The sequence below is a fragment of the Oryctolagus cuniculus genome, chromosome 4, assembly GCF_051225735.1.
Source record: "Oryctolagus cuniculus isolate XC-2025 breed Fujian yellow rabbit chromosome 4, ASM5122573v1, whole genome shotgun sequence".
NCBI lineage: Eukaryota > Metazoa > Chordata > Mammalia > Lagomorpha > Leporidae > Oryctolagus > Oryctolagus cuniculus.
Genome location: NC_142870.1, coordinates 112,494,505 through 112,517,964, shown reverse-complemented (window position 1 = coordinate 112,517,964; position 23,460 = coordinate 112,494,505). Strand labels below are relative to the sequence as shown.

At 38.2% G+C, this 23,460-nt stretch overlaps 1 protein-coding gene across 1 annotated transcript in view; it reads left to right on the top strand.

Moving 5' to 3' along the window:
* The first annotated feature begins 12,033 nt into the window (after positions 1-12,033).
* Positions 12,034-23,460, top strand: part of LOC103350516 (acidic leucine-rich nuclear phosphoprotein 32-related protein) — a 30,291-nt gene continuing 18,864 nt past the window's right edge. Inside the window, exons 1-3 of the mRNA XM_051818763.3 lie at positions 12,034-12,524; positions 19,912-20,059; positions 22,685-22,778. Of these exons, the coding sequence (XP_051674723.3) occupies positions 12,514-12,524; positions 19,912-20,059; positions 22,685-22,778 (253 nt within the window). The 5' untranslated portion in view covers positions 12,034-12,513. The remainder of the gene's footprint in view (positions 12,525-19,911; positions 20,060-22,684; positions 22,779-23,460) is intronic.

Sequence of the window (23,460 nt, the reverse complement as noted above, 5' to 3'; positions counted from 1 at the left end):
CAACAAACAGTAAGAAGAAAAAAGATCCTCAACAGTAGAGACAAGGGTTGTAAACAATCATCGAATCTCAAAATGTGAATTTCACTCCTTTATATTACATTTTTGATACTCTGTTAGTTACTACAGATTAGGGAAAACATATGGCATTTGTCTTTTTGGGACTGGCTTATTTCACTAAGCATAATGGTTTCCAGTTGCATCCATTTGTTGCAACAGACAGGATTTCTTCTTTTTTTCCTCTTTTTTTCCCCAGAGGAGTAGTACTCCATAGTGTATATATACCATAATTTCTTTTTTTTTTTTTTGCTGAGTCTCAGAAATTTTTATACTTGTAATTTATTTTTCTTAGTTATCAATATTTTTAAAAAAGCTATGCTGACATATTTCTTTTTTTTAAACTTTTATTTAATGAATATAAATTTCCGAAGTACAGAATATTGACTACAATGGCTTCCCTCCCATAACGTCCCTCCAACCCACAACCCTCCCCTTATCCACTCCCTCTCCCCTTCCATTCACATCAAGATTCATTTTCGATTCTCTTTATATACAGAAGATCAGTTTAGCATACATTAAGTAAAGATTTCAACAGTTTGCTCCCACACAGAAACATAAAGTGAAAAATACTGTTTGAGTACTAGTTATAGCATTAAATCTCAATGTACAGCACACTAAGGACAAAGATCCTACATGAGGAGTAAGTGCACAGTGACTCCTGTTGTTGACTTAACAAATTGACACTCTTGTTTATGGCATCAGTAATCACCCTAGGCTCTCGTCATGAGCTGCCAAGTCTATGGAAGCCCCCTGGGTTCACTGACTCTGATCATACTTAGACAAGGCCATGGTCAAAGTGGAAGTTCTCTCCTCCCTTCAGAGAAAGGTACCTCTTTCTTTGATGACCCATTCTTTCCACTGGGATCTCACTCGTGGAGATCTTTCATTTAGGTTTTTTTTTTCCCCCAGAGTGTCTTGGCTTTCCATGCCTGAAATACTCTCATGGGCATTTCAGCCAGATCCGCATGCCTTAAGGGCTGATTCTGAGGCCAGAGTGCTGTTAGGACATTTGCCATTCTATGGGTCTGCTGTGTATCTCACTTCCCATGTTGGATCATTCTCTCCCTTTTTTATTCTATCTGCTAGTATTTGCAGACACTATTCTTGTTTATGTGATCCCTTTCGTTCTTAGTCCTATCATTATGATCAATTGTGAACAGAAATTGATCACTGGGACTAGTGAGATGGCATTGGTACATGCCACCTCGATGGGATTGAATTCGAATCCCCTGGTATGTTTCTAACTCTACTGTTTGAGGTAAGTCAGCTTGAGCATGTCCCGAATTGCACATCTCTTCCCTCTCTTATTCCCACTCATATTTAACAGCAAACACTTTTGAGTTAAGTTTCAGCACTTAAGAAGAATTGTGTATTGATTACAGTATTCAACCAAAAGTATTAAGTAGAACAAACAAAAAAATACTAAGAGGGATAACATATTAAGCTGCTCATCAACAGTCAGGGTGAGGGCTGATCAAGTCACCATTTCTCATAGTGTTCATTTCACTTTAACAGGTTTCCTTTTTGGTGCTCAGTTAGTTGTCACCTATCAAGGAGAACAAGTGGTATTTGTCCCTTTGGGATTGGCTTATTTCACTCAAAATAATGTTTTCCAAATTCCTAACAGCGATCACTTTTCAGTTAAAATTTAAACACCTAAGAATAATTGTGTGTTAATTACAGAGTCCAATCAATGGTACTAGAACAAAAAAAATACTAAAATGGATAAAGTATTACATTGTACATCAACCGTCAGGACAAGAGCTGATCAAGTCACTGTTTCTCATAGTGTCCATTTCACTTCAACAAGTTTCCCCTTTGGTGCTCAATTAGTTGTCGCCAATCAGGGAGAACATATGATATTTGTCCCTTTGGGACTGGCTTAATTCACTCAGCAGGATGTTTTCCAAATTCCTCCATCTTGTTGCAAATGACTGGGTTTCATTGTTTTTGACTGCTGTATAGTATTCTATAGCGTACATGTCCCATAATTTCTTTATCCAGTCTACTGTTGATGGGCATTTGGGTTGGTTCCAGGTCTTAGCTATTGTGAATTGAGCTGCAATAAACATTAATGTGCAGACTGCTTTTTTGTTTGCCAATTTAAATTCCTTTGGGTAAATTCCAAGGAGTGGGATGGCTGGGTCGAACGGTAGGGTTATATTCAGGTTTCTGAGGAATCTCCAGACTGACTTCCATAGTGGCTTAACCAGTTTGCATTCCCACCAACAGTGGGTTAGTGTCCCTTTTTCCCCACATCCTCTCCAGCATCTATTGTTGGTAGATTTCTGAATGTGAGCCATTCTAACCGGGGTGAGGTGAAACCTCATTGTGGTTTTGATTTGCATTTCCCTGATTGCTAGTGATCTTGAACATTTTTTCATGTGTCTGTTGGCCATTTGGATTTCCTCTTTTGAAAAATGTCTATTGAGGTCCTTGGCCCATCTCTTAAGTGGGTTGTTTGTTTTGATCTTGTGGAGTTTCTTGATTTCTTTGTAGATTCTGGTTATCAACCCTTTATCAGTTGCATAGTTTGCAAATACATTTTCCCATTCTGTCGGTTGTCTCTTCACTTTCCTGACTGTTTCTTTTGCAGTACAGAAACTTCTCAATTTGATGCAATCCGAAATGTTAATTTTGGCTTTGACTGCCTGTGCTTCTGGGGTGTTTTCCAAGAAGTAATTGCCGGTACCTATATCTTGCAAGGTTTTTCCAATGCTCTCTAATAATTTGATGGTGTCAGGTCATAGATTTAAGTCTTTAATCCATGTTGAGTGGATTTTTGTGTAAGGTGAAAGGTAGGGGTCTTGCTTCATGATTCTGCACGTGGAAATCCAATTTTCCCAGCACCATTTATTGAATAGACTGTCCTTACTCCAGGGATTAGTTTTGGACCCTTGATCAAATATGAGTTGGCTGTAGATGTTTGGATTGATTTCTGGTGTTTCAATTCTGTTCCATTGGTCTATCCATCTGTTTCTGTACCAGGACCATGCTGTTTTGATTACAACTGCCTGTAGTATGTCCTGAAATCTGGTATTGTGATGCCTCCAGCTTCGCTTTTGTTGTACAAGTTTGCTTTAGCTATTCGAGGTCTCCTGTGTCTCCATATAAATTTCAGCATCATTTTTTCTAGATCTGAGAAGAAGGTCTTCGGTATCTTGATTGGTATTGCATTGAATCTATAAATTGCTTTTGGGAGAATGGACATTTTGATGATATTGATTCTTCCAATCCATGAGCATGGAAGATTTTTCCATTTCTTGGTATCCTCTTCTATTTCTTTCTTTAAGGTTTTGTAATTTTCATCATAGAGATCTTTAACGTCCTTGGTTAAGTTTATTCCAAGGTATTTGATTGTTTTTGTAACTATTGTGAGTGGGATTGATATTAGAAGTTCTTCCTCAGCCATGGCGTTGTCTGTGTATACAAAGGCTGTTGATTTTTGTGCATTGATTTTATACCCTGCTACTTTGCCAAACTCTTCTATGAGTTCCAATAGTCTCTTAGTAGAGTTCTTTGGGTCCCCTAAATAAAGAATCATATCATCTGCAAAGAGGGATAGTTTGAGTTCTTCCTTCCCAATTTGTATCCCTTTAATTTCTTTTTCTTGCCTAATAGCTCTGGCTAGAACCTCCAGAACTATAGTGAATAGCAGTGGTGAGAGTGGGCATCCCTGTCTGGTACCAGATCTCAGTGGAAATGCTTCCAACTTTTCCCCATTCAATAGGATGTTGGCTGTGGGTTTTCCATAGATTGCTTTGATTGTATTGAGGAATGTTCCTTCCAAACCCAGTTTGCTTAGAGTTTTCATCATGAACGGGTGTTGTATTTTATCAAATGCTTTCTCGGCGTCTATTGAGATAATCATATGGTTTTTCTTCTGCAGTCTGTTAATGTGGTGTATCACATTGATTGTCTTGCGCACATTAAACCATCCCTGCATACCAGGGATAAATCCTACTTGGTCTGGGTGGATGATCTTTCTGATGTGTTGTTGCATTCTATTGGCGAGAATTTTATTGAGGATTTTTGCATCTATGTTCATTAGGGGTACTGGTCTGTAATTCTCTTTCAATGCTGCATCTTTTTCCGGCTTAGGAATTAAGGTGATGCTGGCTTCATAGAAAGAATTTGGGAGGATTCCCTCTTCTTCGATTGTTCTGAATAGTTTGAGAAGAATTGGAGTTAGTTCTTCTTTAAATGTCTGGTAGAATTCAGCAGTGAATCCATCTGGTCCTGGGCTTTTCTTTGTTGGGAGGGCCTTTATTACTGTTTCAATTTCTGTCTCAGTTATGGGTCTGTTTAGGTTTTCGATGTCTTCCTGGTTCAATTTAGGTAGGTTGCATGTGTCCAGGAATCTATCCATTTCTGATAGGTTTCCCTGTTTGCTGGCATACAAGTCCTTGTAGTAATTTCTGATGATTCTTTTTATTTCTGTGGTGTCTGTTGTTACGTTTCCTTTTTCATCTCTGATTTTATTGATTTGGGTCTTTTCTCTTCTTTTTTTAGTTAGTTGGGCCAATGGGGTGTCAATTTTGTTTATTTTTTCAAAAAACCAGCTCCTCATTTGGCTGATTTTTTGTAATTTTTTTTGGATTCAATCCTGTTGATTTCTTCTCTGATTTTAATTATTTCTCTTCTCCTACTAGATTTGGGTCTGGTTTGCTGCAGTTTTTTCTAGATCCTTGAGATGAATAGAAAGCTCATCTATTTGGTGCCTTTCCAATTTCTTGATGTAGGCACCTATTGATATAAAGTTTCCTCTTAACACTGCTTTTGCTGCGTCCCATAAGTTTTGGTATGTTGTGCTGTTATCCTCGTTTACTTCCAGAAAATTTTTGATTTCTCTTTTGATTTCTTCTATGACCCATTGTTCATTCAGGACATGTTGTTCAATCTCCATGTGTTTGCGTATGCTCTAGGGATTCCTGAGTTGCTAATTTCCAACTTCATTCCTTTATGGTCTGAGAAGCTGCATGGTATGATTCTAATTCTTTTGAATTTGCTGAGACTTGCTTTATGGCCTAGTATGAGGTCAATCCTAGAGAAGGTTCCATGTACTGCTGAGAAGAATGTAAAATCTTTAGCTGTAGGATTGAAAGTTCTGTATATATCTGTTAGATCCATTTGGGCTATAGTGTCGTTTAAATCTTCTGTCTCCTTGTTGATCTTCTGTCCTGTTGATCTGTCTATTTCTGAGAGTGGAGTATTGAAGTCACCCAGTACTATTGTATTGGGGTCTAAGTCTCCCTTTAAGTCTGTTGACAAATCTTTTAGATAAACCGGTGCCCTGTAGTTAGGTGCATATACATTGATAATTGTTATATCTTCCTGTTGAATTGATCCCTTAATCATTATATAGTGTCCTTCTTTGTCTCTCTTAACAGTTTTTTTGGTAAAGTTTATGTTGTCCGATATTAAGATGGCTACGCCCGCTCTTTTTTCATTTCTGTTGGCATGGTATATCTTTTTCCAGCCTTTCACTTTCAGTCTGTATGGATCTTTGTTGGAAAGATGTGTTTCTTGTAAGCAGCAAACAGATGGGCTTTGTTCCTTAACCCAATCAGCCAATCTGTGTCTTTTAACTGGACAGTTCAGGCCATTAATGTTCAATGTGACTAATGATAAGTGGTAACTTTGCCCTGCCATTTGCCAAAGATAAGTTCTAATATATGCTTTGAATTCCCTGTGATCTTTTGCTGTGAGGTTTCCTTCCTTTACCTTCTTTCATATTGATGACCGTGTTTCTGTGTTTCTGTGTGTAACACATCTTTAAGCATCTGTTGCAGGGCTGGACGAGTGGCGACAAATTCTTTCAATTTCTGTTTGCTATGAAAAGTCTTTATTTCACCTTCATTCACAAATGATAGCTTTGCAGGATATAATATTCTGGGCTGGCAGTTGTTCTCTCTTAGTACCTGGGCTATATCTCGCCATTCCCTCCTAGCTTGTAGGGTTTCTGATGAGAAGTCAGCTGTGAGTCTGATTGGAGATCCTCTGAGAGTAATCTGACGTTTCTCTCTTGCACATTTGAGGATCTTTTCTTTATGTTTCACTGTGGAGAGTTTAATTACAACGTGTCGTGGTGAGGATCTCTTTTGGTCGTGTTTATTAGGGGTTCTGTGAGCTTCCTGTACTAGGATGTCTCTGTCCTTCTCCAAACCTGGGAAATTTTCTGCTAATATCTCACTAAAAAGGCCTTCTAATCCTTTCTCCCTCTCCATGCCTTCAGGAACTCCTAGAACCCGAATGTTGGGTTTTTTAATAGTATCCTGCAGATTCCTGACAATATGTTTTAGATTTCTAATTTCCTCTTCTTTTCTTTGGTCTGACTGTATCCTTTCTTGTTCTCTGTCTTCTAAGTCCGATATTCTCTCTTCTGCTTCACCCATTCTGTTTGTAAGGCTCTCTATTGTGTTTTTCATTTGATCTATTGAATTCTTCACTTCATTATGATTTCTCGTCACTATCACAGTTTCCTGTTGTACTAGTTGTTTTGTTTCATTTTGATTCCTCCTTAATATTTCATTTTCACGAGAGAGATTTTCTATCTTGTCCATTAAGGATTTCTGTAGTTCAAGAATTTGTTTTTGAGAACTTCTTAATGTTCTTATCAATTTTTTGAGATCTGCTTCTTGCATTTCTTCTATCTCATCATCTTCATAATCTTGAATTGGGGTGTCTTTTTCATTTGGGGGCATCATGGTGACTTCCTTGTTTTTATTATCTCGGTTTTTGCGTTTGTTATTTGGCATATTGGAGATATTTGGTTTCTTCACTGTGGTGCTTTTTCTTGTTATACTATGACTCTAGATTAAGTGGACTGTCTGTTTTTGATGGAGCCTTAGAGGCTTGAGATGGGTGTGGCCTGAGAGCTCTGTTTGGTGTGCCAAAGGTGACACTCCCAGGTTAGGCGTGGTAAATCTCTCTCTCTCTCTCTCTCTCTCTTTTTGATTCAAAAGGGAAGTAATTCCGCACAGCTGAACGAATTTGGAGGTAGTTAGCAGGCAAATGATATACCCACAGGAGCCAGAGATCGGAAGCTCTTTCCCAAGGACCACACAGGGAATCTGTTCTGACCTCAGAGTGGGCTCAGATTCTCCTTCAGTCTCCCACTGGGTCGCCAAAGTTACGGAATTGTAGCGTCTCTGGAGAGTACTCACGTGAATTCCGTGAGTTCTCTCCCCCACCGTCTCTTTTTTCACAGTCTCAGTTCAGTAGCACCACAAATTTACTAGGTCCTAATCTGTTAATTCGCCCCTCCCAGAGTCAGGTTTTTCTGCTAGGCTCAGGGCCGGTGCAGACCTGAGGTCACTCTGCTTATGATGTATGTCCAAGATGGCGCCTGCTCTTTGTCTTGCTCGCCCTTGAGAGGTGAGCGGAGAGAGAGAAACCCATGTCCGTACCGGTCACCTTTTTTTTTCTCTCTCTCTCTCTTCCAGTTAGCCTGGTGAACTCCCCCGCCCCCCCCCCCCCCGGGGTTCGTTCCCTCTAGTCTCCTCTCTCTGCTTGCCTGCCGGTGTCTCGGGCTATTGAGGTTCGGCTCACCTTGCATTCCAGCGCTGGTGTGTTGAGTCTGCCGCTGGTGTCCCAAACTGTGGGCTCCCACGCTCTCCACGCAGGTCCACTGTGAATCACGCGTTCCGGAAGAGTTTCTTCTGCTGTTTCCTCCCCTACTCTTCCTTGAATCTGCAGTATCTCCACTTTTATTAAACTGTCTCTCCCCGGACTATCAGTGTGCTCCCTTCCTATTCCGCCATCTTGCCTCCTCCCGCTGACTTATTCCATAATTTCTTTATCCAGTCAACAGTTGATGGACATCTGGGTTGATTCCATATCTTAGCTATTGTGCTGTAATGAACATGGGAGTACAGATCACTTTTTCATATGTTGATTCAATTTCCCTTTGGTAAATTCCCAGAAGTTTGATTGCTGGTTCATATGATAGAGCCTATTTTCAGTTTTCTGAGGTATTTCCATGCTGTCTTCCACAGTGGCTGCACAAGTTTTCTTTCCCACCACCCATGGATTAGGGTACCTTTTCCCCCACATCACTGCCAGTATTGATGGTCTGTTTATTTCTGTATGAGAGCCATTCTAACAGGCTTGCATTTCCCTGATGGCTAGTGATCCTGAGCATTTTTTCATTTGTCTGTTGGCCATTTGAATTTCCTCTTTTGAAAAATGTCTGTTCAAGCCCTTTGCCCATTTCTTAACTGGATTGTTTCTTTTGTTGTTGAGTTTCTTGAGCTCTTTATAGAATCTAAGATATTAATCCTTTATCAGCTGCATAATTTGCAAATAGTTGCTCCCATTTTGTCAGTTACCTCTTCACTTTATTGAGTGTTTTTTTTTTTTTTTTTTTTTTTGTAGTGCAAAAAGTTCTCAGCTTGATGTAATCTCATTTGTCTATTTTGGCTTTGTCTATTTCTAAGGTCTTTTCCAAGAAGTCTTTGCCTATGCCAATGTCTTGCAGAGTCTCCCCAATGTTCTCCTCTAAAAATCTGATGGTATCAGGTCATCGATTAAGGTCTTTGATCAATTTAGAGTTGATTTTTTTATAAGGTGTAAGACAGGTGTCTTGTTTCATACTTCTCCATGTGGAGATCCAATTTTCCCAGTACAATTTGTTGAAGAGATTTTCCTTTCTCCAGGGATTGAGTTCAACTCATTTGTCAAAGATTAGTTGGTTGTAGATGCATGGATTGATTTCTAGAGTTCCTATTCTGTTCCATTGGTCTACAAATTTGGCTGTGACTTTGTACCCAGTAAGCAATCTCTCCCAGGCTCCTTCCCCCACTCTTCTGGGTCCTTGGCTACCACTATTCTGCTCTCCTATGGGCTCAGCTTTGTTAGAGTCCACATCTGAGTGAAATCAGGCAGCATTTGTCTTTCTGGATTATTTCACTTAACCTTATGATCTCCAGGTATATTCATGTTGCCACAAAATAAGATTTTGTGCTTTTTATGGCTGAAGATTATTCTGTTGTGTACATATATCACATTTTCTTATTTCATGCATATCGATGGTTACTTTGATTAATTAGATAGCCTGGCTATCATGAACACTGCTGCAATAAACACGAAAATGAAGCATATCTTTGATATACTGATTTCACTTTCTTCAGAAATATAAGCTGTAGTGGTTTGCTGGATCATACAGTTTTCTATTTTTAAAAATTTTGAGGACCCTCCATAGTATTATCATAGAGACTGTATTAATATACATTTAAAGGTGGTCAAATTCTTAATATATTTTGAAGGTAGAGCTTTTAGGAATTCATGAGGAATTGGATATGGTATTTGAGAGAGTGGCTGAGGATAATTCACGATTTGGGGCTTGAAAGATGGGAGGATATGAGAGCAGATGATTTGGGCAGGAATTTTAGAAGATTACTTCTACAATATTAAGACTGAGACACGTATAAGCCATTCAAGAAGAATTTCAAGCAGGCTGGTGAATATATCAGTCTGAGATTCAAGGAAGAGAAGTCCAGGTAAGAGGTATAAATTTTGGAGTCATTAGCATATAGATGGTTTTAGAGCCATGAAACTCAATCAGATCGATATTTAAGTGACTTAAAAGAGAAAGAAGCCCAAGGACTGAGCTCAGGGCACATGGGTGTTAAGACATAGGTGGGGGGAGGGGATGTGTGGGGAACAGCAAAAGAGATCATGAAGTAAAGAGAAAATCTGTGGAGTGTAGAGTTCTAGAAGCCAAATGAAGAGTGTTTAAGAAAAGGAAGTAACTCAGTGTTTCAAATTAAGGAAATGACCATTGAGTTTAGTAACCTGTATGCCATTAGTGACTTAACGAAATGTAGTTGCAGTGGAGTACTGGGGTGAAACATTCGAGTGAGTTCAGGAGGCATTGGGAAGAGAATTAGGGGTGGCAGGTGTGGACAACACATTCCCCACGTGCTATCATACATGTAAGGCAATCTGTTGGAGTGGAAACTGAAAGGAGAAGCAAGCCAAAGAGTGAATTTACTTGTTGTTTGTTTTGATTGGGAGGATAGTACAGCATGTTTATATCCCTGTGGGAATGACCTACTAGAGAGGAAAAAGGGATGACACTGGAGGCAGAGAATTTCTGCAATGATGGCATTGAGCAAAGCTAAAGGGGGTAGGTTCTAGTTCACCCAGGAAGATGGAAACTCTGATACGGCATATTTGTCAGAGAGAGGAGAGCAGAGTAGGTGGGTAAATGCAAGATGGTACTCTGTGGAAATTCTTTTCTGACTCTTGAGATGAGAGTTGGGATGGAGGCAGAGAACAAGGAAGTCAGAAGGAAAAGGAGATCTGAAAGTCACCTAGGGAATTTGGAGTCCAATAGAGGATGGAGCGAAGAATCCAGCGTGGTTGCAAGACAACACCCCACAGTGAATGGTTATACGTTTCATAGTGAAATCACTCAACACAATGGTGTGTTTTTCTTTAACAACATTCTGCTGAGCAGATGTAAGTGCAGGTAAGTGAGGAACTGGTAGTGTATGACAGAAACCTTTTAAAACATTATGAAGACTAGGCCCCATTCACGGTCACATAATCTCACTTATTTGGTTGGAGAAGAGTCTAGCCATTGGATTTTTTAAAAGCACTCAAGATGATTCTAAACTAAGAGTCAAGCCACTTAGGTAATATACATCTTTCACTTGAAGTAGGTGGGACATGGAGAAAAGCTTGTGGGTTAATCAGATAAAAAGGTAAGTTAACATAAAAATATATGTTAAGAAGAGGTATGATTTGTTTATTTTATCTAGTTCATTTTTAGATAATCTTAGTCTAGAATTTTTGGAGTTGTGAAAATTCCTATGATGCTTAGTAAAGATTAAAGGAAATGTTGTATGTTTCTCATCTCTTGCCTAATCACAAATAAAATGTCCAGAAAATTAAAATGTAATATTTTATGGGTTTGATAGTTTTCAAAAATTATACGAACTTGGTGTGGGTGTTGTGGCACAGCATGTTAAACTGCTGCTGTGATGCCCACATCCCATACGAGTCCAGCTTCCTGTTCATGGATCCTGGGGGACAGAAGATCACAGCCTAAGTGTTGGGGCCCTGCCACCCAAGTCAGAGACCTGGATGGAGTTTCAGGCTCCTGGCTTCAGCATGGCCCAGCCTTGGATTTTGAAGGCATTCAGGGTGTGAACCTTCAGATGGAAATCTCTCTCAACTTGTGCATGCTCTCTCCAGCTCTGTCTTTCAAATAAAAAAATTTTTTTTAAACTAAACAGTATAGAAACAAATCAATTTGTGAGTTTTTAGCAAAATATGATAAATTATATTTTTGGCAAGGATATTTTATGCTAAATTTTAGCCTGAAGCATTTTGGGTGTACGGTGGAAGTTCTGAGAGAGACAGTGTGGAAGAGAGTATGTTTTCAAATGAAACACATTTAGAAGACTGCTGAAAACTTTTTAGTTGATAGCTGGTCTATTACTGTGCAAATCAAAAAGAATGCAAAGGAAAACTTGATGCTTTTTTTCCAAGATATGCCAGATATTTTGTTTTGAAATTAAATTTTGAGTGCAGTGATTTCCTATATATCATATTCTCCGAAGCAATAAAAATTATAAAACAGTTTGCTGTACTTTTGGTAAACAGCAGTATCTCAGTCCTTAAAAGCACAGATAACACTTTCCTACTTTGGGTAAAGAAGATACGCATGTCATAGGCTTAGACAGGTTTCATTTTATCAGCTCATGAAGTTAGCAACTCACAGTGCTCTATATGCATAGGAAACATTCTGAGCAGAACTGTTGGACCAGTAAATGAGTGCACAGTATAATGTGATATTCTTTCCATTTTATGTGAAAAGGCATAAAAACTTACTTTAGAAAAAAATCTATTTTTTTTCTTGTTATGAACTAGGTAGAATTCCCTGCCTTCAGTTCAAAGGCTTTTTATTTGAACAAAGTTCAAGCAGGAATTAGATATCTTCCCTTTTGTTTCCTTTGCTAGTTCTGAAACCAGAGAAGGGAAGCAAGAAATCAAACACTGAGGGACATATTGCATGGGTACCACTTCAACAAAACCGATGCCAGATGCAAACAGCTCAAGAAATAATGGAACTGGAAACAGCAAACATACCAGGGAAGCAAAGGATGTGTATTCCTTCTGCTGTCATTTATACTTTTGTAGTCAAGATTTCAGTTGTACCACAATTGAGACAACTCCATGGAAACAATGTCCAGTGTGCATGCTGCTTCAGAAGCACAGGAATACCTTTGCTGAACTCTGAATGATTGGTAACCATACCTCCTAAAGGGCCATGTTGCTAGGCAACAGCTTGTTTCCTTGGTCACAATGAATCCATGGAAGACCCCCAAAAGAGGCTGCAGATTCTTGGAGGACAGCTCTTCATATCCCCTCCTGGGAACATGATGAAAAATGTCTTCAGAAAAATAGCTTTATGAAGGCAAGAGGATATTTTTGCACCTGCAAGACATGTCGGAAAGGTAGGAAAATGAAATTAAATGTGACCTTTGTCATTACTAGAGAGAAAACAGAAAAACAGGAAGCCTAGAAAGTGTTACCAGACTATATTTCATTTAAAGATGTTAAGTCATGCAGTATGCACTACTGATGGCAGTTGCTTTGAGAGAGAAGCATATCCAACCACCACTCTTTCTCTTGAGTCCATGCAACTGGTTACAAATGCAATGCAATTTCTGTGATCACCGTTGTAAGAGAGAGAGAGGTAGACTTACTCTTTTAATAATGGTAAGTCTATAGATACACAGAGCTCTTTATGAAAGCGTATGTAGGCTTCATGGGGGCAACAGATAAGACAGCTAACAGGAAATAGCTATTAGTATTAACCAGTTAACTTGAAATGAAATTACTATCACAAAAGCAAGACTTGAACTAGCTCATTAAAGCCACAAATCCAAAAGAAAAATTTTTAAGCCACAAATCAAATTAAGTAAGAGGCCAAAACCCTGTTTCCTTCCTTCAAAACTTAGCAGTTTCCTTTCTCAAAATACGATAATTAAACAATACAAAATTAAGGGGTTTACGGGTTCCTCAAAATTTTTTCCTTATATTGCCTTTGTGTATAACCTGGCTCTCACCTTTAAAAACATGAGATTTGTAACTTCAGTTCTCAGGATTTTCACACTGTGGTTTCATTAAGTGTATGGAACTTATTAACAGCTTCCTTCTACTGCCAATGGTGAAGCATTGGAAGATGCTTAGGTAGGGGATCAGAGGCTGAAGGAGGAAGAGAAATTCTCTTTTGCTAGCCCATGATGCACATCTCAAGTGTGAAGTTATTGTGTTGATTTTTTTTTTTTTTTTTTTTTTACAGGCAGAGTGGACAGTGAGAGAGAGAGACAGAGAGAAAGGTCTTCCTTTGCCGTTGGTTCACCCTCCAATGGCCGCCGCGGCTGGCGTGCTGCAGCCGGCGCACCGCGCTGATCCGATGGCAGGAGCCAGGAGCCAGGTGCTTTTCCTGGTCTCCCATGGGGTGCAGGGCCCAAGCACCTGGGCCATCCTCCACTGCACTCCCTGGCCACAGCAGAGGGCTGGCCTGGAAGAGGGGCAACCGGGACAGAATCCGGCGCCCCGACCGGGACTAGAACCCGGTGTGCCGGCGCCGCTAGGTGGAGGATTAGCCTAGTGAGCCGCGGCGCCGGCGTTATTGTGTTGATTTTAATGCGAACAACTCAGTGTCATAATTTGGAGAAACTGGTTCATAAAACAATAGATTTTAAATGGGTAGAAGTTCTTTGTAGAATTGTAAGCCTCACTTTTTTCCCACTTGGTAAAACTTGTAATACTCTGTACCAAACTGATCTTTATTTGTGAGCACTGTATAAAAGGTTTTTTATTATAAGAATTGTTATTTTTCAATTAGTAAACCTTTAGAAAACTCCAATCTTATTTTGACAAGGCCATAGTCATAGCGGAAGTTCTCTCTTCCCTTCAGAGAAAGGTACCTCCTTTGATGGCCTGTTCTTTCCACTAGGATCTCTCTCACAGAGATCTTTAATTTAGGTCATTTTTCTAGCCACAGTTTCTTGGCTTTTGATGTCTGAAATACTCTCAAGGACTTTTTAGCCAGATTCGAATGCCTTAAGGGCTGATTCTGAGGCCAGAGTGCTGTTTAGGACATCTGCTATTCTATGAGTCTGCTGTGTATCTCACTTCCCATGTTGGATTGTTCTCTCTTTTTTAATTCTGTCAGTTAGTATTAGCAGACACTAGTCTTGTTTATGTGATCCCTTTGACACTTAATCCTGTCATTATGAGCAATTATGAACTTAAACTGATCACTTTGACTAGTAAGATGGCATTGATACATGACACCTTAATGGGATTGAATTGGAATCCTCTGGCACATTTCTAGCTCTACCATTAAGGGTAAGTCCGAGTGAGCATGTACTAAACTGTACGTCTCTCTTTTTCTCACTCTTATAGCAAATTTTTTTAAATTAAGATTTATTGTGTGGTTTTGGAATAAAAAACTTAGTTTAAGATGTTTCTGTTGAAATTCTAGGCTTTGTGATAACAGAAATATTTTTGGAATATCTATAAATCAGTTTTTCAGAATAGTTTATTGATATTCTTATGTATTCAATGTGTGAATTTAGTTCTAGGAACTTAGAGCTATCGTATCAGCAAGTAGTAATGATGTTCAAATTTAAAAGCCTCATATACCTAACTTGCCAACCAGCAACTTATAATATAAAATTTTTTCCTGATTCTATAAGAACTTGATTGAGAGCACTCTGTATTATCTCATTAAAATGTTTAACATGTAGATACCTGCTTTACAAAAGAATGCAATCTATGCATGGGGGGAGCAGGAATTATGGGTGTTAAAAAATAGGGGTCAGCACTGTAGCATAGTGGATAAAGCAACCACTTGATATGCAGACATCTGAAATGGGTACCAATTCAAGTCCTGGCCGCTCCACTTCCAATCCAGTTCCCTGCTGGTAGTCTGGAAGAAGCAGCAGAGGATGGTTCAAGTGCTTGGACCCCTGCCACCCACTGAGAGACCAGATGAAGCTCCTGGCTTCTGCTTGGCTCTGCCCTGGCCTTTGTGGCCACTTGGGTAGTGAACTATCGGATAAAAGATTGATCTCTCTCTCACTCGCTCCTTCTCTCTGTAACTCTTTCAAATACATACACAAATCTCTCTTTAAAAAAACTGAAAGATAAAAGAATGGTTTAAGAAAGCAAAGACTGAACTTCTATCTCCTTTCATCAAAATTTAATGCACTAGAGTTCAGAGTAATTTCCTTCTAGACCATGTCTCAGTGCAAACTGTTGAAATCTTTACTTAATATATACTAAATTGATCTTCTGTATATAAAGAGAATTGAAAATGAATCTTGATGTAAATGGAATGGGAGAGGGAGAGGGAGATGGGAGGGAAGTTATAGGTGGGGGGAAGCCATTGTAATCCATAAGCTGTACTTTAGAAATTTATATTTATTAAATAAAAGTTAAAAAAAGAAATGCTTGGTTTTCTCAAGATCTCACTGGATTTGAGAACTTTTCTCAATATTTTTGGGAGGGGAGATGAGATTTGATAGAAGAGAGGGTTTTTTGCAAAGTGAAAAATAAGTCTGAGCTTCCTTCATTCCTATCTGCGATAAAGCTGTCATGATAAAGCAATGAGTATATAAATGGAACATTTAGAAATTAAGTTGTATTTAATACTATTTTGACAACCTTTTATGTCTTAAAGGAGCCTTCCGGTCTGTATGATGTGAATCCAATCCCACTTCATTCAAATCCAGTGCTCAGCTTCCCCTCAAGAACCAGGCCACCTGCCACTTCCTCCTTCACTAGACTTACACAGTTACATAATCACCGATTTGACATTTTAATTAAACAGCACCCGTTGCAGCAGACGATTTATGAAGCTTATGGGGTTGTGATTGTAAAGGACGTTGCAATCTTCTGATGGAAGGTGCTCATGAACCGATGTCCTCTTACTGTTGTTTTCCATCAGGCAGTCTCAGCGCTCCTGATTCCGTCTTGTTAGCTGGTCTACACTTTTCAAAACCAAGAATAGATGGCCAATTCCGATAACGCCACCTATTTTAAAGACTCTATAAATCATGGCTGGCGAATGCTGTACAGTTTTAGCCATGACATCCTCTCCATGGCAGCTTTATATTAGAACATTAATAAAATAAACTCCGCTTTCATAAGAGTTTAGATTTGTAATTTATGATAACTGTTTGTTCACCACAGGCAGAAAGATTAAAAATGAGTAAACCAATATACTAACTAAACTGCATATGTCGGTTTTTATGGGAGGGGGAAGGGGAGTTAGGAGTGGGTTATAAAAACAGCTTGATGTTATCTGCTATGGTGTTCTCACAGGTTCTGCTGCTGAAGGCTGAATTTTGGCTTTCAGTAAATAACTGCTCAAATTTAAAGGTTCTATTAACCTGTGCAATTATTTTTATGTGGTTAAGCAGAACAATCAGAATAGGGCAAAATCAATGTTAATGATTTTTCTTAATAAAAACTGCACCATAATTATGATAGAGCTCTATAATCACTTAAAGGAGCACAGAGCTTATTCAATTCTTACTTGAATCCTAGTGATTAGGAGCACTTGGTACCATGTAGATGTGGCTTCGGCAAGTTACCTCACCTCTCTCTGTCTCATTTATAAAATCAAAATAATACTAATAACTTCCTGAGTTGATTGGAATGATTAAATGAATTAGTTCACATGAAGCTCATAGTACACTGCCCAGCACATGGTAAATAGTCAATAAACATAAACTATAAAATTAATATGTTAATAAGAGTAGTAGTTATCATTGGAGCAAGAACGTTACAAAACAAAACACAACAAAACCCTATCACTAAGTCGGAGTCCATGTCAACGTCCGAGTGAATGTTAAAGGTGAGGAAAATCTTTCTTATCATCTTTTATAAGACGTTTTATTCTCTTGAATAATCAGGAGTACAAGTGCCTGATCCAGGCCTGGAGCTCCAGTTCTTGCAGTGTTGACTTTAGTGATGTGCATGTTAAGACTGCACATGGATCAGAGGTTTGGGTTAGCGATATAATCTAAAAGATGTGCTGTTTTTTCTTTTCTTTTTTAAACTTAAGGAATAGAAATAACCTTGTTTGGCTGAGTTCATCTACAGAGCAGAGAGTAGAAAAGTCCCATATGGAATTTATAAAAGAAGTCATGGAGTAAAAAGGATTTTGAGAATGCTCCAGAGGTTTTTACAGATCCTCCCAGCACGTGGTCCTTATCACTACAACCTGGAGTAGAACCCAGCTGTAAAATAAGAATGCAAAGGAAGGAACTAGATATTAGGGCCCACAAAGAGATTTTACATCCAGAAACAATCAGACTAGTTATCTACTGAATAGAGTCTTTTAGCTGATACTCATAATCGTTCTTGAATTCATTCTTCAACATGTTAGGAAAAACATGACAGAGAGGATGTCAGCTATCTACTTAAGTGTTTTACTAAAGTTTCAATTGCCTTCTTTTATTAATAAATGCGTAGTCATTATCAGGACAATGTCACAAAGAGCTGTCTAGTTGAAACCAGAAATAAAGCTGATGTATTCTAAGATGATGAGATGATTTTCATTTACTCTTTTTTTTATAGAAAACCTTTAATAAATATAAATTCCGAAAGTACGACTTTTGGATTATAGTGGTTCACTTACTCAAATTTAATTTCACCTTGCAGCTGCTGTAGCACTATGCCAAAAGGTATAGCCAAATTCAGTCAATTGGACCCTTTCTTATCAGATTCTTTTTATTTGAAAGTCAGAATTACACAGAGAGAGGAGAGACAGAGAGAGAGAGGTCTTCCATCCGATGGTTCACTCCTCAGATGGCCACAACGGCCAGAGCTGTGCCGATCCGAAGCCTGGAGCCAGGAGCTTCTTCCCGGTCTCCCACATGGGTGCAGGGGCCCAAGGACTTGGGCCATCCTCCACTGCTTTCCCGGGCCATAGCAGAGAGCTGGACAGGAAGTGGAGCATCTGGGTCTCAAACAGGCGCCCATATGGGATGCCTGCGCTTCAGGCCAGGGCGTTAACCCACTGCACCACAGTGCCGGCCCCAGATTTTTTAATTATGGGAATACTTTTCTATGTTCTACTTTAGAGAGATTGTATAAGCAAAACAAGGCCTTTTCTCATTCTTTAGGTTAAAAAACAAGTCAAAGGAAGGCTTCTAGATCATTCTATTCAGATGACCCAACACCGTGTAACCATCACTGGAGTTTGCAACTACAAGATACCAGTTACTGAAGAAAGATTAGGCCATGCTTGGGATCTTTATTTTCCTGGTTTCATTTTGGAAGAAAATGGTAGTATATTTCAACAAAGACAATGAACTAAAAAAGTCAGTTAAGCATTTGTACCCTGTTCTTCCTTGGTATTTTACTTCCCCTTGAATTTTTTCTTGCGTTTGTTGACCCAAACAGATAGTAGGATACACCTGTTTGGGGAACAATAAAAAGAAAATTTAATACCACTCTTCCAATGTTTGTTAATTTGTTTTTATGATAAGATACTTTTTGGCATTTTCAAGAAATAATATCCAAAATGTGAAACAATTACTCAAGTGGGAAAGATACGAGAGGAATATAATTCCTGCCCTGATTTTTTTCACATAATTAAGACCAAATACTTGATTTTAGTGGTAGATGGAGAAATAAATTTTCTCCCTGAAAATAGGATATTATTGTTATTGCTACTTTTAATGGCATGGTGCTGTTATTTTTAGAATATGATGCTAATTTTAGTATAGAGTGCTGTTTTACAATATAATGGCTATGCTCTCTGAATGTAGTAGAAGAGTTAGTAAGTGAAAACTGAATCTTCATGAAGGCAGCATCAATATATAAGATATAGTAGTTTATTGTAAACAAAATTGCTATAGAGACATAATAATTGTGCTGTAAAGTATGGAATAATTTATCTTAAGATTCTTTGAGCCTGGAAAATAATCTATCAAGAAAAGCAGGAGGCCAGAAATATAGAGTGGCATGATTTTATTTTTACTTACACAAAAAGCATCTTTAGATATTATTTTCAAATCATTGGCTAAAATAATGTACAACACTAACTACAGAAAGAAAAACTTAAAAACTATTGTTGAGGAAAGGGAAAAGTATAGGAAAATAATAAACAATGATCAAGATTCACACAGTAGAGCAGAAAAAAATGCTGTATCTCAACAGTATAAAAATGGGAATACAGGGGTGGGTGTTTGGTGCAAAGGTTAAGGTGACACTCGGGATGCTGACCATCGGTCTTGGAGTCCCTGGGTTTGAATCTTTGCTTCACTTGCAATTTCAGCTTCCTGCTAATGTGCACCCTGGAAGGCAGCAGGTGGTGGTGCAAGTGGTTGGGTCCCGGTCATCCACATCCAGGAGCCTTTAACTTGGCCCAGCCCTGGCTTTTATGAGCATTTGGGAGTGAAATCTCTCTCCCTCTCTTTGCTATTGTGACTCTTTAGGAATGAACTTCCAACACAAGAGCTGAACCCCTTAATATCTTAGAAACAAATATGCATGCGTAGATGTGTGTGTACTATTCAGTTTCTCTTTTTCTAAGACTCTGTCTACACAGACACCCTTACCTTTGAGGAAAATGTGTCTTAAATGACTACTAGCCAACACACACATACACACCAAAATAAAAAAAGAGATGTTGGAACTATGGCAAGATGGCAAAGTTCTTTCCAAATCTAGTTAAAATCCCAGAGTATAATTTACCTCTCCCACAAATGGAAAAGTCTGTGCTTTATCTTGTGGTTGTTTCACACAAGGGTATTTACATTTCAAGCCTTTAAATGAGGTGTGTAATCCCTTCAAGAATTTTCTTCTACTCAGATCCTCAGGTTGGAATGAGAGTAAGAGTAGTCTGGAGATTTGCCCATCTGCTTCATCGTGCGACTCTACTCCCAGTGAAGCTCATCAGTGGTCGGCTCTGTCAAGCAGAATATTCCATCCACGTTCAGACTCTGGAGTATCATCCTTGGTAAATGTTTTTAAAAAGCTCTTTAAATATGATATGTTCATAAAAAGGATGCATCTTATATTTAACATTTTAATGTAAATATATTAGCTTCCTAAACCTACCCTTCTGCTTGTCTATGGCAAATGAAAGTTTGATAGCGCAGTCCAAAGAAGAAAAAGAAAGAAATGGAGGTAGAGGAAGGAAGATCACAGAGGAGAAAAAAGAGAAAAGATAATGAATGACCAGGGTATATCTTTGGCCTAGCATTAAGAAACTGGTTAAAATGCTTGTGTCCTACATCAGCGTACCTAGGTTTGATTCTCGGCTGCTCCTCGTGAGTTCAGCTTCTCACTACTGTATTTTTGAATATATGAGTAAAATTAAATTAAGCACACTAGCTTAAAAAATATCTGTTGAACCAACAGATTAATCAATTGGTCCATTAGAATTAAAGGGGGTAACAAACAGAAGTAGATACCAAAATTCATGAATTCCTCAGGAAGAAACCACTATGCTGTACCATATTTATAACCTTACATAGAAATGAAGACATGAAATGGCTCATTTTCCTATAATTTAAGGAATTCCAGAATCAATAACTTCTTTTAGAAACAAACAGGTTATACTTTTGTACAAATTTAGATGTCAGATGAAAAAATGAAAGCTCTCTTCCTAAATACAATTTTACCTTATATATTTTTTCTCTTTTACCAGCACAAGCTTCATAAAATACAATGGGTTGTGGCAGCCCCAGGAAATTTTAACTCTTAAGAAATTTTTATTTGATGAGAGAAGCAAGAAAATAAAACTTCCTAAAGCACATAACATCTTAAAAAGAAAATCTTCCATAAACATGAGAGCTGAACAAACCAAAAAGAGGTCCGGGGCTGTCTTCCTTAATGATCTAAAATTTATGTGTGTTTACGGGTTTTTTAAAGATTAGTTTGAAAGGATGAGTCAATCCCTTGAAATCACATTAGCAGTCTTCAGAATGGCTTAAAGAATTGCTCAAGACTTAATTAAAATTTAGTGTTACTGTTAATAAGATAGAGAAATCTTGTTACCAGTTCTATTTTTTAAATTATTGATATTGGAATATTAACTCAAACAAGATCACTGAATGAGTAAGTAATGAAACTAAAAGGTCAAATTTTATTGAATTATTCTCGAAATATTATTTGAAACTCACTTATTCCCAATTTACTTGGAAGCAGCCTTTTCCAAGTTCTTCACTCCAGAAGGCACTAGTCTTAGGTGTTGCTCCAAGAATAAAAGTTTTCATGGTTTAAAAGTTCAAGGGAACACTTTATGGTATAGACTCACTGGTGTTATTAGTTTATTAAAGTTTCTGAAAAATCCTGTAGTAAAGAGAAATGTTTAACTTGGTTTAATCCTGGGTCTAACTTGGTTAAAGGCAGAAAAAAACCTGTTTGGTTAGTTCCAAATTTACAGTTCAAGCAAACATTAAAGCATACAAGACACTTCCCAGTGAGATAAACACAAGTGTTCCATATACACCAATTGCATTTCTTTAAATATTTTGAGTTCATTTTTTAGAGAGTGTCTGTATGTATGTGTTGGTTAACAGAAGAATAAATCTATGGTGTAATGTGTGTATCTAACATGATATTCTCTTTAGTATCATGACTTCTGTTTGTTTATTTGTGTTAAACGTTGAAACTATCATAAGCTTTATAAAATACTGGAATTTTTACTTAATATATACTGAATTGATCTTCTGTATATAAAGATAATTGAAAATGAATCTTGATGTGAATGGAATGGGAGAGGGAGCGGGAGATGGGAGGGGTGTGAGTGGGAGGGAAATTATGGGGGGGGGAAGCCATTGTAATCCATTAACTGTACTTTGAAAATTCATATTTACTAAATAAAAAATAAATAAAAAATACTGGAATTTTTATCGATCACAACCTCATAATTAGTAATTAGTATAGTAATTAGTAAATAATATAAAAGCGCCACAAATAGGCCCATATTTTGGTCAGTAATATGCTATCTGAAACAAGAAAGATAATCAGATCTGAAGCATTTTATTTAATGCTGGCTATATACTTTAAGGGAAATCTCAGCAGATTAGAACCCTTCCCAAGAAGAACAGGCAGGATGTTTAATGGTCTACAAACCATGATTTGGAAGTAAAATTTGAATGACTTGGGAAGAAGAAAATAGCTGTTATCAAATACTTGTGGAGGGATACTTTTGCAGGGACTCAAAGAGGCATAACTTGTGCATTAAAGTTAGAGGAATTGAATAGTGAAAAGGGTCCATATAATGAGGATCTTAACAGTTAGCATTGTTCTGAAATGGAATGAGATTCCTCATGAGCTATCCAATAAATAAAAAAGGATGACTTCTCAGAGCTGATGTAAAGTAGATTCATGAATGCGTCCATATATTTATTTATGCTGCCATTTACCATCCAACATAAACCAGTTTCAGGTGCTGAGGGACGCTAAGGTGACTAAGAATACATTATTTAGATCGAAACAAACATGGCTTTCAGGAGCATACTATTAGATATTTGGAGTTTAACTTAACCAAATATTTGGGAAGGATTTTTATTAATTTTCACAGAAATAAATAAATTACATGTTGCCAGATGATATTTCTCTTATTATTTTAAAGCTCCCATCAGATTCTTGTAAGTATCTCACTTGGCACAAAATCAAGCAACATGACATTCAAGGAAGTCAACTGCGTTGCCCAAGAGTACGAGAAGGTAAGAGAGCAAATGTGTATATTCTTTGTGTACCTCTCTGGAGTAAAATACAATGCTCTGGAGGTTGGCGCTGTGGCACAGCAGGTTAAAACCCTGGCTTGAAGTGCTAGCATCCCATATGGACACCGGTTCTAGTCCCGGCTGCTCCTCTTCCAATCCAGCTCTCTGCTATGGCCTGAGAAAGCAGTAGAAGATGGCCCAAGTCCTTGGTTGGTTCACTCCTCAAATGGCCACAATATTCAGAACTGGGCGAATCCAGAGCCAGGAGCTTCTTCCAGGTCTCCCACATGGGTTCAGGGGCCCACACACTTGGGCCATCTTCTACTCCTGTCTCAGGCCATAACAGAGAGCTGGATCAGAGGAGGAGCAGCCAGGATACAAATCGGTCCCCATATGGGATGCCGGAGCACAGGAGGAAGCCTAGCCCACTCTACCACAGTGCTGCCCCACCCCCATTTAGTCTTAGTTATAAAGCAATAATACATTTATATGCATGTACATACACATATATGCACTTTAATATATAATTTTATTTCTTGAATTTTTTCACTTAACACATTATGAATATTTCTTTCACTGCATTAAGTGTTATCCAAAACATGAATTTAAAAGTTGCATAGTTTTCCATCATATGGATATTATTAAATGTATTTAAACAATGATCCTTATTGGAAGTTTAGTT